The 15,401-nt window shown below is 43.4% G+C and overlaps 1 protein-coding gene across 6 annotated transcripts in view; it reads right to left on the bottom strand.

Moving 5' to 3' along the window:
• The window catches only part of LOC308325822 (disco-interacting protein 2 homolog C), a 237,641-nt gene that overhangs the window by 89,186 nt on the left and 133,054 nt on the right, over window positions 1-15,401 (bottom strand). For all 6 annotated transcript variants that reach the window (XM_080778520.1, XM_080778522.1, XM_080778521.1 and 3 more), the window contains exons 3-4: window positions 7,684-7,794; window positions 3,709-3,834 (exon numbers count right to left, since the gene is read on the bottom strand). In XM_080778520.1, coding sequence (XP_080634646.1) covers window positions 3,709-3,834; window positions 7,684-7,794 — 237 coding nt within the window. The remainder of the gene's footprint in view (window positions 1-3,708; window positions 3,835-7,683; window positions 7,795-15,401) is intronic.

The following is a 15,401-nucleotide window of genomic DNA, read 5'->3' as shown; positions in this document are numbered from 1 at the left end:
ATAGACTGAAAACATGGCACAGAGCCACTGCACTTATTTTAGGCAAGAGAGGAATTAATTACAGAAATGATGTAGGCATAAAAAAGTATAATTTGTATGTATGCCCATGCATGCGTGCGTAACATAAATGACTGAACAACCCATAGTGTTTGTCTGCGCTTTGTGTGCGTACGTGTGTTTTTCCATAGCATATCTCCGTGATAGTGTGTTGCGTGTGTTAAAGTATGTATTTTTACGTGACCTTGGTACATATATAGCCTGGGTTTATGTGTATGCATAAGTACAGCATTAATGTATGTAATGTATGTGTGTGTGCTGTGCGTGCATACTACGTATGTGTCTTTGTATGTACAGTGTGTATGCATGTACGTATTGTATAACCGTATTCACTTGCACATACAGTACTGCACATGTGCCCTACATCTAGATGTGATTCATTTTCAGTGACTGAGTCATGTTCCTATACATTTAGCACGTTTCTTTGATTCCTGTGCATGCATGCGTGCGTGCGTGTGTTTGTGCGTGTGTGTGTGTGTGTGTGTTCCGAGCATTCAACCCTATGGCCAGTGAGATAATGGCCTCGTTAACACAGGCCTGGCTCCAATAAAGAGGGACAGTCGGCCACATAAAACAACATGGATGACCCAATGGCCACGTGTCCCCACCAGGCCATGGGAGGGTCTCTGAGCTATAAAACAACATGGATGACCCAATGGCCACGTGTCCCCACCAGGCCATGGGAGGGTCTCTGAGCTATTCTAGTGATTAGAGAAGGTAGGTTGTGCACATCCAGTCCCTTGCTGGTGCTGCACAATAGATATACTTCTCAAACTCTCAAACTTTTTTCCATTTCAAAGGAGGGCTCCTGGAAAAAGAGGATATTTGAGAATCACTGAACTTTGGCAACGTAAATGTATGTTTTCTCATGCCCAAAAAAAAGACCCTATGCATTGAATTGGATTTAATTAAAAATTGGATCCAAAATTGCATCCAAAAAATTTGAATCTCTGTTTTTCAAAATAGTGGGGAAAAACAATCAGTACTGTGTTTGTTTTCTCTGAACTCTGGAGGCATATGTGCTGAAGTTTGCTATGCAAATTAATTTCCCAGGTTGCACCTGGGCACAGGAGTAAGCATGTTTATTGTGTTGTTTACGTGGAAACTTGTTTTTGTGCTACTTTTGATGCTTTTGCATGCCGCTGTAGTATGATCAGGGTGTTAATTTAGTTTGAATATGGAGATGAGAGGTTTGTGTACATGTATTTTGGTGTAAGTGCATGGCAGTGTGTTTGTTCTGATCACCCATTCTTTCTCACTCCACCATTCAGTAAAACAAAGTTCTCAGACTGTTTACTCATCCATGACTTATTTAACATGCATAACACGTTTAGAAACAAATCACTGAATCTCCTTCGCAGGGTCTTTAAGAGAATGAATGCATGGGCTGAACGGGACGAGTCAATAAGATTCATTCACGTCTGAAGAGAGGTGTCCCACGTTGAAAAGCAATCATTTGTTCTCTGTGCCAGACCCTGTATTAATTATTGTGCTATATTGGCAGCTGTGGTAATGACTGACAATATTTCACTTTAGCAGATCCACTCTATCCTCTATCTCGGTGTGCATGTGTGTGTGTGTGTGTGTGTGTGTGTGTGTGTGTGTGTGTGTGTGTGTGTGTGTGTGTGTGTGTGTGTGTGTGTGTGCGTGCATGCGTGTATGTATGTATCTCTCTCTCTCTCTAGCTCTCTCTGTATCTCATTCTCTGGTCTCAAGTGTCTCTGAGGATTTTGGTATTACCTTAAGACCCAAGAGGAGGCATGCAGGAGTCTGAGCCCCATGTCAATAAGAGATCAGTGATGCTTACATTGTCCTGCATCAGCTACTAGGAGGTACTGACAGCGGATGGCTCTCTTATCGACAGCTATAGCCCTCCTGGAAGACCAGCAATTGGAACTGAAGAGCAGTTATTTTCTTACGCCAAACTCCCTGCTCTTATATTCCCCAAATATGTTTGTTTTTTTAATCACAGAACACTGTGTGATAAACAAGATATATGCAACTGACTGACAAAACAAGCAATCGTTTGATTGATGCTGGGTACATACTGTAAATACAAGACTGATTTGATTTTCAGACTCCCGCCTGACCAACTGACAAAGTGACCGATACTGACTTTTCCATCTGATGCACCACGTCTCTGTACGTCTGTCTGTCTGTACGTCTGTAACTAGAGAACCGTTCAGCCCAACCGACTTCAAATTCGACACACGCGTTCCACAGCCCCACGGGCAGTACCTGGTGTCGAGTCGTTCGGACCCACGCTTGTCCAGAATCACCACAAAAGGCCTCTGCCCGGGCTCTGGACCGGGCTCCTGCCCAGGGTCCATATATGGAGCTGGCCTGTTCTGACATCACAACACTCCATATTTGGCCATGCCTGACACAGAACTCCATATAAAGGGACACAGAGAGACATACAGAAATCTCCATATCTCCAACGGGTGTTGCATAGCCGGGTGAGAAATGAGATAGACTGGTCACTGGTCGCTGTTTTCAGCAATTCTGCTCTATTCTGATAGAGACAGTGAGAAAGACAGGAACGGTGGTCAGAGAGCATGGAAACATTCTGACTGGCCATATGCTGAAGTGGGCATTTTGCATCCAGGTAAGCATTCAGCGTCTAGGTCACCAAGTGAATGAATATATTACATTACCAGTAAGACGCGCAAACGCGGGAAGCGAACGCAGCTCGTACATATTTGGGACAGACAGACAGACAGACATGATCTGCTAGGTCTCATAGTAAGTGCTCACTGCGTTCGCAAAGTAAGTGCTCACTGCGTTCGCAATCACTGCGTTCGCAACTATGAACTATTCCACATTTGGCTGGCCACTCATTATGCCCTCATGAAGGACCCCTGTGGATCACCCGACGCCACTTTGCAAACCATCTATAGGGATAGTTCAGGGATATTTTTTTGCCACATTATTAAGCCAATAATGCCTGCGTATCATTAGCTCATATACTGTAGATCATAGATCAGCAGGATTAGGGCAGCGGTATAGCTGAGTGGGTAGAGAGAGAGAGAGAGAGAGAGAGAGAGAGAGAGAGAGAGAGGCGGTCTGGGAATCAGGAGGTCACCAGGTCGGCCCTCAAAGTCTACAAGCCCTGAGCAACATACTTAACCCCTAACAGCTCCCCCCGTGCTCTCCTCATCACAGTGGACTGAGCAAACAATTTCTGGCTGAGGCAGTAAAAGTAATTTCCTTCCCCTCAGGGACTAGAAAATACTCCCTTTCCCATTACAAGCAGCCAACTGTAAGTAAACCACCTTTATCTCTGCATGTGACTTATTGTATTATTGGTGTCGGGCAGAAAGAAACCTTGTAACTCAACTTTCTTTCACTAACTGAAAAGTAACGATTCTGGAGACAGCCGATTTCAGCTCGACAGCTCGTCAGTGGGACATCACACCAGCTGGCTGGGTAATTCACAGCTCTTATCTCCGTATTCTTTTGTGTTTCTTCGTAAATGAACGCCCTGCTTGACCATCCTACAGTGTCACACAAAGGCATCAAAGCAGCAGATTGTGTCGAGCTCGTGTCGAGCTTGTGGATCTGCTGCTTTTGACGCCTTTGGAATTTGAACCCTGACATGTTAAGAGTTTTGGACATAGGAGGTTTCCACCCGACGATGTGTGTTCTTACCTGGGGGCGTGTAGGCGTCCATGGAGGTCTGGACCACCAGAGAGCGCCGTTTAGAAGGCATGGGGACGGCCATCTTCCTCTCCTTGTGCTTAGCCAGTGCTGCTTGTACCGCCTCCGTGTGCACGTCTGCGCACGCACGCACACGCACACACACACACACACACACACACACACACACACACACACACACACACACACACACACACACACACACACACACACACATTATACAATATACTGTGCATAGTACATACATTTATGCATACAACATTACACAAGTCTTAGTGCTTTTTCTGGTTTTATCCTCGTAGCAGTTTTTGTAGCCTGAACTTTCGTTTGAACTGTAGGCTACTCATTCTACAAACCGTGAATAAAAGTTTCAAACAATCAATCAATCAATACTATAGTATACACAATGTACTGCACACACAGATGAACAAAGATATTAATACATCTTGATGAGTGTAACTGTTATACATATGGAACCAATGAAAAGTATTAACCAGGGCTTATGACTAAATATTAACTACATGATGTGGGAACACGGATATTTTCCCATCCCATTTCCTGAAAAATAACATCCTAACACATGGATTCAGCTGAACACGACAATGTAAGAAAGCAGCCACGCTGAAAGAACAACTCTCCAATAGGCAAGATGCTCCGCGAGTTACTCTAAAAACGGTAAATAAAAGCATGTGTCCAACAAAGCTTTATAGGAATCCCGTTAGCATTTTACAACTCAACGACAACCCACAGAGTGCTGAGTCAAGACGGCTCCCACAAGCTACTGTAGCCCAAACAAATACTGTAGGCCATGTTGTTTACAATGCTTATTATTAGAAACCCAAACCGCTACTGTTCTCTGCTCCTGCACAGCTGACCTCATTTCACTAATGCATTGGTGGAAGAAGTGTTTACAGCAAAATATACCACATATGTACCACACATGAGAATACTCACTATGCAGAATGGCCCATTTCACTATAATAATTTTGAATTGTAATTCAATAAATATATATAAATAATATCAAAAAAATCTAATTCTGCAAAGTAACTAAAGCTATCAAATAATTGAAAGTTAAAACATTAAGTACCTTAAAATTGTAGCGACATATAATCTATGTATGTCGGGTGTTCAAAACGGTTACTTTTCATGATTCAAATTCAAAAACAGCAAAAGTAACAGATTTACAGTACACGGTCAAAATGCTTGTACTTGCTACTTTTGATTTCGTGTGACACAAGTTAGAATATGTGATACATGATACAGTAAGAGATTTCTGCCCGACAGCAACGGTCTGTGTACTTGAGTAAAAGTATTTAGTTAGGTTGCACCACTGTGCTTAAAGGCCCAAGGCATGGTTGACTTCTGCGATTGTTCATGTTTTCTTCTGTGAACCATAGTGCTCCTCTGAGAATTAAGTTAAGATTGTGATTACAGACTAATTCTCTTGAAACCTAGCGTCCCTATTATCTGGGGCTAACATTGAGTGAAAATATCTATCTACAAGCTCACAACGCGTCACAGTGTGGGTGTGTTCTGAGCTTGTAGATTTGATATTATTGGAAGGGAATAAGTGAAATTGGTTAAGTCTGTGGGTTGCGTTTGATAAATATTCGACCAATGAAAAGTAATAAAACAAGCTAGTGACTAATTAATAACTGCATTGGAGGTTCTGTTTTTCCATTTCCAAAGTTTTGGTCTTTTAGACATACCCGGTTTCCACCCGACAGCGATGAGTACGGACAGACACAGATGCAAACTACAACTCGTCAGCAAAGTTGTGGTTATCTCTCTAGTCATCTTCGTTTATTGTCCGTCTGTTACATTTTATGCGGCCTTAATTCACATGCTGTACGGCACATTCGCCAGCGGCAGGTTGTTTTTTAAATGCGCTCTATCAATAACATTGACTTGACTTAGTTGATTCCCATTTTCTCCCCACAGTGAGAGCCAAAGCAGACACCACATTTCTATTCTATTCCATTCGGTTGCCGTTGAATCCAGAAGAGGCTCATTTATTCACCTTCCGCAGCGTCAGCGCTCTGCGGTGCCTGGAGGCCCTGCAGCGTACCCAGACCGGACAAGGGCTGGTGAATAATAGAAATAGTTGCTGTCGTGCAGAAACCTCATATCTCCATACGTAAATGAACGCTCTACTTGATCATCCTACACCTACAGAGTCTCACAAAGCATCAAAAGTAGCAGATCCGCAAGCTCGAAAGGCGGCCCAGCACGTTTTGATAGACCTGCTGCTTTTGATCATTTTGAATCCTGAAACAGTTTTGGACAAATGAGGTTTCCACCCCGAACACCAGCAACGGGGGATAAAACAGGAATATAAAACATCCTGGATTGATATTTATGCTGTGCTGCGCTTTGTTTGCAAGGAACTCTTGGTTTTTTGGGTTTGCATTATGCAAAGTAACTGCACCCTAGGCTCCCAGAGATACCCAATCAACAGACTGCAGTTTACAAGTGATTTACATTTGGTCTTATGCCAGGTGTAAACCTCATATTATGATTCCAAAACTGTAACTTTTCACAATTCAAATTTGCAAATGTAGCAGATTGATAAGCTCTAAACGCGTTGCTCCTTTTTGCCTTTTATTGGCGAAATGGGGAGAGAGATGGGAAGAATTCGAAGACGGACTGAAATTACCATCCTAGGTGCCCAGACGGCTACGCCAGCCGCCCCGGCCACTTCTGATACCTTTGATGCCTTTGTGTGATGCTGTTATAATATGATCAAGTTATAGACCATTAATTTACACAAGATAATAGGAGGTTTCTTCCCGACAGCAAAGATAGGAGGAGTTTGGGGTCTGAAATTATGCTGGCTGCAACCGGCGATTATTTTCTTAGCTATTATTCCTATTGATCACAATTTGTGAGCTTGTAGATCTGCCATTTTGGCTGAATGTTGACCTATTATGACTTATTAGGACCCTAAAGGTGCACACGCCTTTTCAGCCGAATATTGGATTGAATTTCGGAGGACGTAAAATAAATGTACCTTACTTTAAGTCAATCACGTTTGCACTTTGCACACTGGCTCAGAATATTATTTATATAATAAAATAAAATAAACTTTATTTCATAAAAAGGTTTATTTTCGGACTGGGGTGTCGATTTGATCTGTTTTCCGCAGCTGTCTAGTGGGGTCTATAGGGGTGTTGGTGACAGGCTGACAGCTAGTGATAGTCTACTACTTTCCCATCCGCAAAACGCAACAGTGTGCAACCACCTTTAGGGTTCAAATATGAGTCAACAAATATTAAAACCCATGATGTGGTGTTCATTAACTAGTGAATACTACTGATACAATGCTGATGGTGTATGTAAATGCACCAAGCCTATACATACAATCGTATTGATTTATACAATCTATTTTTATTATCTTATTAGCGTAAAACTAGTGACTCTAGTTTTTTCTCTCTTTTGGTTTGTTGTACGTTTGCTGCCACATTGTCTGAAACCAAAGTGAAAAAGTTGTACTCTCTCCGGTGTTGTTCATAATTATCTCTTCAATGTTTTTGCCTGATTCACTGCCTTGTTTTTATCATGTAATGTTTTATGCTTTTGCTTTTATTTTTTGCTTTGTTTGTTGGAATTCTTTTAGCTTTTTCTGTAAAGCATTCAAGCTTTATTCTTTCTCTGTGTTTAATTGCCGTGTAAAGCACTTTGAACTGCATTTCATGTCATGCAAGGTGCAATACGAATACATTCTGATGTCATCATTAATACGAATACATTGTGATGTCATCATTAATATGAATACATGTTGATGTCATCATTAATATGAATACATTGTGATGTCATCATTAATATGAATACATGTTGATGTCGTCATTAATATGAATACATTGTGATGTCATCATTAATATGAATACATTGTGATGTCATCATTAATATGAATACATTGTGATGTCATCATTAATATGAATACATTGTGATGTCATCATTAATACCTGATCTGTAGCGTTCGTCTCTGGAGCCAGAGGACCGCCGGCGGTGGTAGCGGGACGAGGACGAGGGCGTTACTGGGGTTCTCCTCTCCTGACCCATGGACGGGTCCATCCCTGCACGCACGCACGCACGCACGCACGCACGCACGCACGCACACACACACACACACACACACACACACACACACACACACACACACACACACACACACACACACACACACACACACACACACACACACACACACACACACACACACACACACACACACACACACACACACACACACACACACACACACACACACACACACACACACACACACACACACACACACACACACACACACACACACACACACACACAGTCAGATTAAGTCCAGGGGGGTCCCCAGCAAAATGGGTTAACATTACCATCTTTCCTAGACAAAAATCATCTCCCAACCTCAATCCTATAGGGTTTGGTGGTACTGCTGGTTTTCTTATTTTTTTTTTTAATGTTTTTTTGTGGCTTTCGTCTTTATTTTATATATTTTATGGAGGGACAGACAGCAGGCCGACAGGAAATGGGAGAGAGATGGGGGGAGGACATGCAGTGAGGGCCGTCGGGATCGGGAGTCGAACCCGCGGCACACTGCCAGACTGGATTACCAGCCAAGGTGCCTGGACCACTGAGCCATGGCCCAGGCCGGTACTGCTGGTTTTCTATCCACAAAACACACACACTCACACACAACACACAACACACGCACCTGACCCATGAGCCCCTTCGACATCACCAATGCATAAATTCTACTACGATGTAAGGAGTGTGTGCCAAAAACACTGTCCGTTTCTGACCATGCTGGTACCCTATATGGACGAGATCACCAACCCAACGTCTCCAATGTCTATATGAGCCTTCTCCTTCATGTGATACTATCTCTCATTGATGGCACCAGCACTACTGCTGTTTGTGTCCCTGCACAATGCTGTGTGAGAAAAGTGTGTATTTGTGTGTGTACTTGCGTGCGCGTGTGCGTGCAAGAAAAGATGATAAGCCGGGTTGTATAATGACCACCAACTAGCACTGAAATATGAGAGCAGAATACATACAGTATGCACACATACTGTAGTTGTGAAGACACAAGTTGCACGCACGCACGCACGCACGCACAGCATACATGTCGATAGCTACTCCTACACATTACACACATGCAGTCCTGCACTGGACACACATGAACACAAGCACTCCACCAGATAAATCGATGGAGTCCTCATTCTCAGAGTGGTTGTGGAAAGAAGTTAAATTCAATCAGGAAGTCCATGCAGTATGCAGAGTTCCATTTGCTTCTTTTGATACCCCCTACTCTGGAAAGATTTTTTTATTTTGTATGGCTGGTGGGGATATAATTGAAAATTGAAATAAATAGCTGGAAGCCTCACAAGATGGCACCACCTGTCCATTCATGTCCATTCATCAACTCCATTCATACATCTTATTATGTATTTATAATTCATGGTGTGTTCTACACTAGGCGGGGTTAAAGGGGAATTAAACTCCATGCCAACAGCTTCATACCTAATCTATTTGTGTTTACATATGTTGTAGATCAGAGGTTGCCAACCACTGGTACGTGTACCTGTGCTGGTACGGGGGGGTCAAATTATGACAGGCAATTCCTGCTGTCAAAATATGACCCCCTAGTCAAAAAACACTTTGTTTGAAATACTCTCATGCTTTCTAAGGTGTGATTTGGGGTCCTAAGGATGAATACAAAATGAATATCAACATCTTAAAACAAAAATGTTGAATTGTGGGTTTGAGCTCACATGCCCTTTTGATGTAAATCAAAAGGGGGGGGGGGGGGGGGGGGGGGGGAGTGTTGGCTGGGAGGAGGACTGAGAGTAGGACTAAGACCCTATGTCATCCTCTCTGGGGATGAAAGGCGAGAAGGGAATCCCAAGTTTTCCCGACCGTGTGAATCTATAACCGTGGAGTCACCAGGACCAATGATATGGTCAATGAGGATATAACATTATGTGGGAAATAAGTCCACAGAATGTTGTCACACTGTGCCTTCCGTGAGCATGGGATCTTCAGCGTGTTTGAGCAGATGGTGCTCTCAGTTTAGGCTGTGCCAGTCGCTGTGATTGACAGCCTAAACCTAACCCTAAACCTAACCCCAACAGTAAAACTATAAGTGGCTGGGATGTCCAAGGACCCGGAAGAACGACGGAGTCCGCTGACGATACCATGCGAGCGTGGCTTCCGCCTTGACCAGGACGGCGTTTGACCCCGCCTACCTTCTCTAAAATTGTATTTATTTATTTTTCGCCACTAACATTTATTATCCTCAGAATTCAGTAAGAAACGACTACTGCAGAATTCCCCTTTAACTGGGCAGGGCTTCTTAAAGTGTGTGCCGTGGCATCCTAAGTCCAGGAGTGATCAGAGAATACTTTGATAATATTTGGAATTGATCAATGTCACTTGACAAACAAAAAACGGACCAGAGTTAAACTGTACTTGGTGCGTTCTTCTTCAGCCTACAGTAGACCAAGTCACGTCACCAAAAATAGCAGATCTACTGTACAAGCTCACCCGTGCCACAACATGATGCGTTGGGATTGAGCACATTTTTGGTGAATGTTCTCTCCAGAATAGGAATGCTGGGGTTACGTGGTTAAACGCCAAGTATAAAAGTTATTTTCAGTCTGTCCTACTGAAAACAAATATTCTCTCCAGTTTTCCTCGTGACATATACTATATCTTTGGGGAAAAGATTTACAAATGTACGCACCGTTAATATGACAAAAGGTGCTATAAAGTAGCAATGTAATTCACGGGTGCCGTGGACCAAAAGGTTATTTACAGCGGTGACCTGAGCCAAAAATGTTTGAGAACCACTGGTAGAGGGTACATACATCTAACTTTTACTGCTGTGCTGTATACTGTATATCATACAAAGAACTTTCTGGTTTTTCTGTTTGTGTTTTATTAAACCAAACCCTGCAAAGGAATGGAGCCAGTAGTATCCTCCATATCGCCTTCTGTCTAGCCCTGACAAAGAGCGCCAGCATCCCATGCTACACTGAACATAGTAACGCACACTCACATCCCATGCTCCACTGAACATAGTAACGCACACTCACATCCCATGCTCCACTGAACATAGTAACGCACACTCACATCCCATGCTCCACTGAACATAGTAACGCACTCTCACAGAGACATCCCATGCTACACTGAACATAGTAACGCACCCTCACAGAGACATCCCATGCTACACTGAACATAGTAACGCACCCTCACAGAGACATCCCATGCTACACTGAACATAGTAACGCACCCTCACAGAGACATCCTATGCTACACTGAACATAGTAACGCACCCTCACAGAGACATCCCATGCTACACTGAACATAGTAACGCACCCTCACAGATACATCCCATGCTACACTGAACATAGTAACGCACCCTCACAGAGACATCCCATGCTACACTGAACATAGTAACGCACCCTCACAGATACATCCCATGCTACACTGAACATAGTAACGCACCCTCACAGAGACATCCCATGCTACACTGAACATAGTAACGCACACTCACAGAGACAGGTAACGATAAAGAGCGCCAGCATCCCATGCTACACTGAACATAGTAACGCACTCTCACAGAGACATCCCATGCTACACTGAACATAGTAACGCACTCTCACAGAGACATCCCATGCTACACTGAACATAGTAACGCACACTCACAGAGACATCCCATGCTACACTGAACATATAGTAACGCACTCTCACAGAGACAGGTAACGATACATTCAAAGTGGCCCACTCTTAAACAAAAGCTTTAACGGAATGCCATTGGCAGAGCTGTTGAAATGTTCCTTTCAATCTGAGCTGTCTTCATCCTTTTGTGTGTGTGTGTGTGTGTGTGTGTGTGTGTGTGTGTGTGTGTGTGTGTGTGTGTGTGTGTGTGTGTGTGTGTAGAATTCAATTTATTGAAATTCTAGTGCAAAGCCAAGAGGCATGAGAGTCTCTCTCCGTCTCTCTCTCTCTCTCTCTCTCTCTCTCTCTGTGTGTGCATCTCTCTCTCTCTCTCTCTCTCTCTCTCTCTCTCTCTCTCTCTCTCTCTCTCTCTCTCTCTCTCTCTCTCTCTCTCTCTCTCTCTCTCTCTCTCTCTCTCTCTCTCTCTCTCTCTCTCTCTCTCTCTCTCTCTCTCTCTCTCTCTCTCTCGCACCCAAACACACCCATCCGCAAGATTGATTTAATATGGAGACACACATCACATAGTATTAGAGAGAGCCAAGTTCAACAGCATAAACAGGCCAATATATCATCACAGTGCATTTACAATGGCACTTATCTGAGCAGGTCTTTGTAAAGCCAGCCAGTGTGGGGCCTCATAGGTAAGTGAAGTCATGAACAGCACATGCATCACTTCAAGGGATTCACTTGTACCATTATATAGTGAGCACTTCTCTAGCTATCTATTGTGTGATTCTGATAATACCAACTTGTTTAAAATCCAAAACCTAATTTATTCTTCACTGAATATAAGTGACTCTATAACAACAACAAAAAGGCACACAATGAAATTCGTAGTGATTATGTGGTTTCACCTCAAGGCGCCTGCAAGCTTCCACACCGAGCAACAATTCACCTTCTATGTTTCTCTTTCAAGGAGTGATGAACTACAGTAGTTCAAACTCCCTGCACCTTACCATGTCAGGCAACATATGGCACATAATTCAATTAAAATAAAGTAGAAAGGTTTGGCCTCCAAACCGAAGCTTACCAAAGCTTACCAAAGCGCGAGAGGTTAGCGTTAAAGTCCACAAATAACAGAAAAGGCTTGCAGACTGACAGGATGTTGACACTATTTGGATACCCAAATAATTTACCCTAAATTAAACAAATACATCTCACAAAAACACTCAAAAATATAATAAAAACAGGGGGAAAGTATATACAGTTGGGGAGGGTATAAAGCTTTTTTGAAACAAATAGCAGCGATTGTTTTGCAGTCACTTTGGGACAAATAGCAGGAATTTTTCTCAAGACTATATAAATAGTATAGACCTACAAACAAAAACAACGGACCGGTACAGTAGCAGCTCTGTTTAAATAGTGCAGTAGTTGTAGTGGTCTACTTGGTACAGATAGTAGCCCTTAGGGTGGTTGTTGTATTCCATTCGCTAGCCTTCTTTTGTCACCACAGTTCACAAATCTCGCTGCATTCAAAGAGCGTCAACGTCCTTCTGTCAGTGTGCAGTGAGCCTTTTCTGTTATTTTGTGGACAGAATTGCACTTCCATTCATCCACTCAGTGTCTTGTTGTCCCACCTGGCCGCTGACCAGGTGGCCTAGATTGCCATGCCTCAGAGCCGTGGCTCTCCGCTCACCCAGATTACTGCTAATTTCCTATTTAACCCATTTAGGCCCAGTTTTCTGAAATACCTCATATTTCAATATCAGTGATGCTCCATATTTCATGTCAAGGATCTCAAAAGATTATCTGTAATTGGCCACCGACCCCGTCTGAAAATATGTTTTTCCAGGGAGGGACCCCCCCAGAAGTAAAGATTTGAGTTAAAAACGTTCACTCTGAAAGAATATATATTCAAAGATTTGTGCCGCATTTTCACGATTTTTCAAAAATAGCAGACCTACAAGCGCTATGAGCTTGTAGATCTGCTATTTTTCAATAGCTAAAGCATAACATAATGCTAACACCAAAAGGGGTTCCAGCCCAAAATGGGTTAAACAGAGTTAATTGGTTTTCAACTCTGGTTCAGTTCACCCTGCTACGCAGCCACCGGGTCACTTCAGTGGAATGCATTACCGGCAGCCCTGAAATGTATTTATTTCCCATTAAGGTTTAAAGCTGTCCTAAAATCAGGGCTCCGCTTCATTTCTAATGGGTGTTACTGTAGATGGATGTGTTGCAGGCTGCGCCCTCGGGTTCAAGTACGCTGAGCGTTGTTATGTCTCTTGAGAGAGGTGTTCCTACAGTATCTCTGATCCCCCGTATTTACTATCATGCTTTGTTTCAGACTGTATATTATGTTATTCACTCTTTGTTGCACTGGGTTCGTCTTGAGATTGAGTGTTGAGTGTTGCAGTGGACAATAACGGATAGATACTGTTGTACTTTTTGTTTTAAACTCTGTCAATAAAATGATCCAATTCAAATTAAATGATCCCAGGATCAATGAAGAACTGTACACCCAGAAATCATATTTATAAAAATCCACTTTTATGGTGGTTTTGGGAAAACAGGCGAACATTTGGCAACAATAGCAGATCTACAGGCTAACAATATGGTGGGTGAAAAATAAAATAAAAAGCGTAGGAGCAAGTAGTTCCCCGGCCAATGAAGTTCAGTATACTGTACATAAACCCCAGGCTCCTTATTCTAGAGGAAAACCTTCACTTAACAAGCTCACAACGTCTTGTGAGCTTGTTGATTGTCTATAAGACAATAACGGGTCAAAACACTAGCATTTTTTCGCTGCTATCTACGTTTATAAACGTAGCTAGGCTATCGGTACCTACTGGTGCTATCTATGCGTATGTTCGTAGACAACCGTATATGAAAGCAGCGACCGTCTATTTAGCATTTAGCAATGCTCCGCTTAGTATGGACTTGGAGAGCCTCCGTCCCCACCAGCTATGGGATCTCTTTTTAAATCCAGCTCCATTGAGCCGCCAGGATCGCAGCGTTGGAGCCGGCGGGTGGCAGTCCTTACTGTACATGTGCTTATGCTGCTCCCTGCTGGCAGCTATAGATTTAGAGCGAAAACAAACAAAGAAACGTGCGTGGAGCCCTGAGGAACCATCTGGGAGTTATGAAGCTCAGCTGTGTCCCAGGCAGTGATAGCAGTGAGTGTGTGTGTGTGTGTGTGTGTGTGTGTGTGTGTGTGTGTGTGTGTGTGTGTGTGTGTGTGTGTGTGTGTGTGTGTGTGTGTGCGCGCGTGTGCGTGTGAGACACAACTACTGTAGGAGCTTCCAGGAAGAATGCTGACATGGAAGCTGTGGAGGTCCAGGTTTCTGTGTGGCAAGGGGGCGTGGACCAATGTGAACACATACCATGTGCGTTCAATGTGTGTGTGTGTGTGTGTGTGTGTGTGTGTGTGTGTGTGTGTGTGTGTGTGTGTGTGTGTGTGTGTGCGTGCGCGCGAGTGCATGCCTGGTAGTGTGTGTCATCCCCCCCAGAGCCAGCTGAAGACCCCCTATAGGGCCAGGCTGTGAATACCAAACATTTTCTCAACACACACACACACACACACACACACACACACACACACACTCGCGCGCGCCTTCCGGTAATGACCCTTACACCAACATTGCGGGAATGTAATGATGAGCTCGCCATTCCCCTGAGAACTTTACATCCTACACTACATGCTTGACATTAAAGTCCGTTACATGAAAAAGTCAGAGAACCACTGATATAGAAACATAGGTTTTCAGAAAACTGTCATGATTTAGATTAGAAGACATTTGCAGAATAATCAACCTCCGTTCTTAATGGGTTAGAGGGCTTTACAGACTGTACAGAGTACAGACACAACGCAGTGCACTTCCCATGTGAATACATGTGATCGACGCCCGCTTCGGCTGTGTCCAAATATTATCCTGCAGGTCGTGTGCGTGGGGAAGAAGTTGACCACGGTCCAGCTTTGGTCGCGGACGAGTGCGTTAGACTAGCACTAGCCTCGGTACCC

This window comes from Protomyctophum bolini (genome assembly GCF_963924005.1).
Source record: "Protomyctophum bolini genome assembly, chromosome: 12".
Classification (NCBI taxonomy): domain Eukaryota; kingdom Metazoa; phylum Chordata; class Actinopteri; order Myctophiformes; family Myctophidae; genus Protomyctophum; species Protomyctophum bolini.
This window is presented reverse-complemented; position numbering and strand designations above follow the sequence as displayed.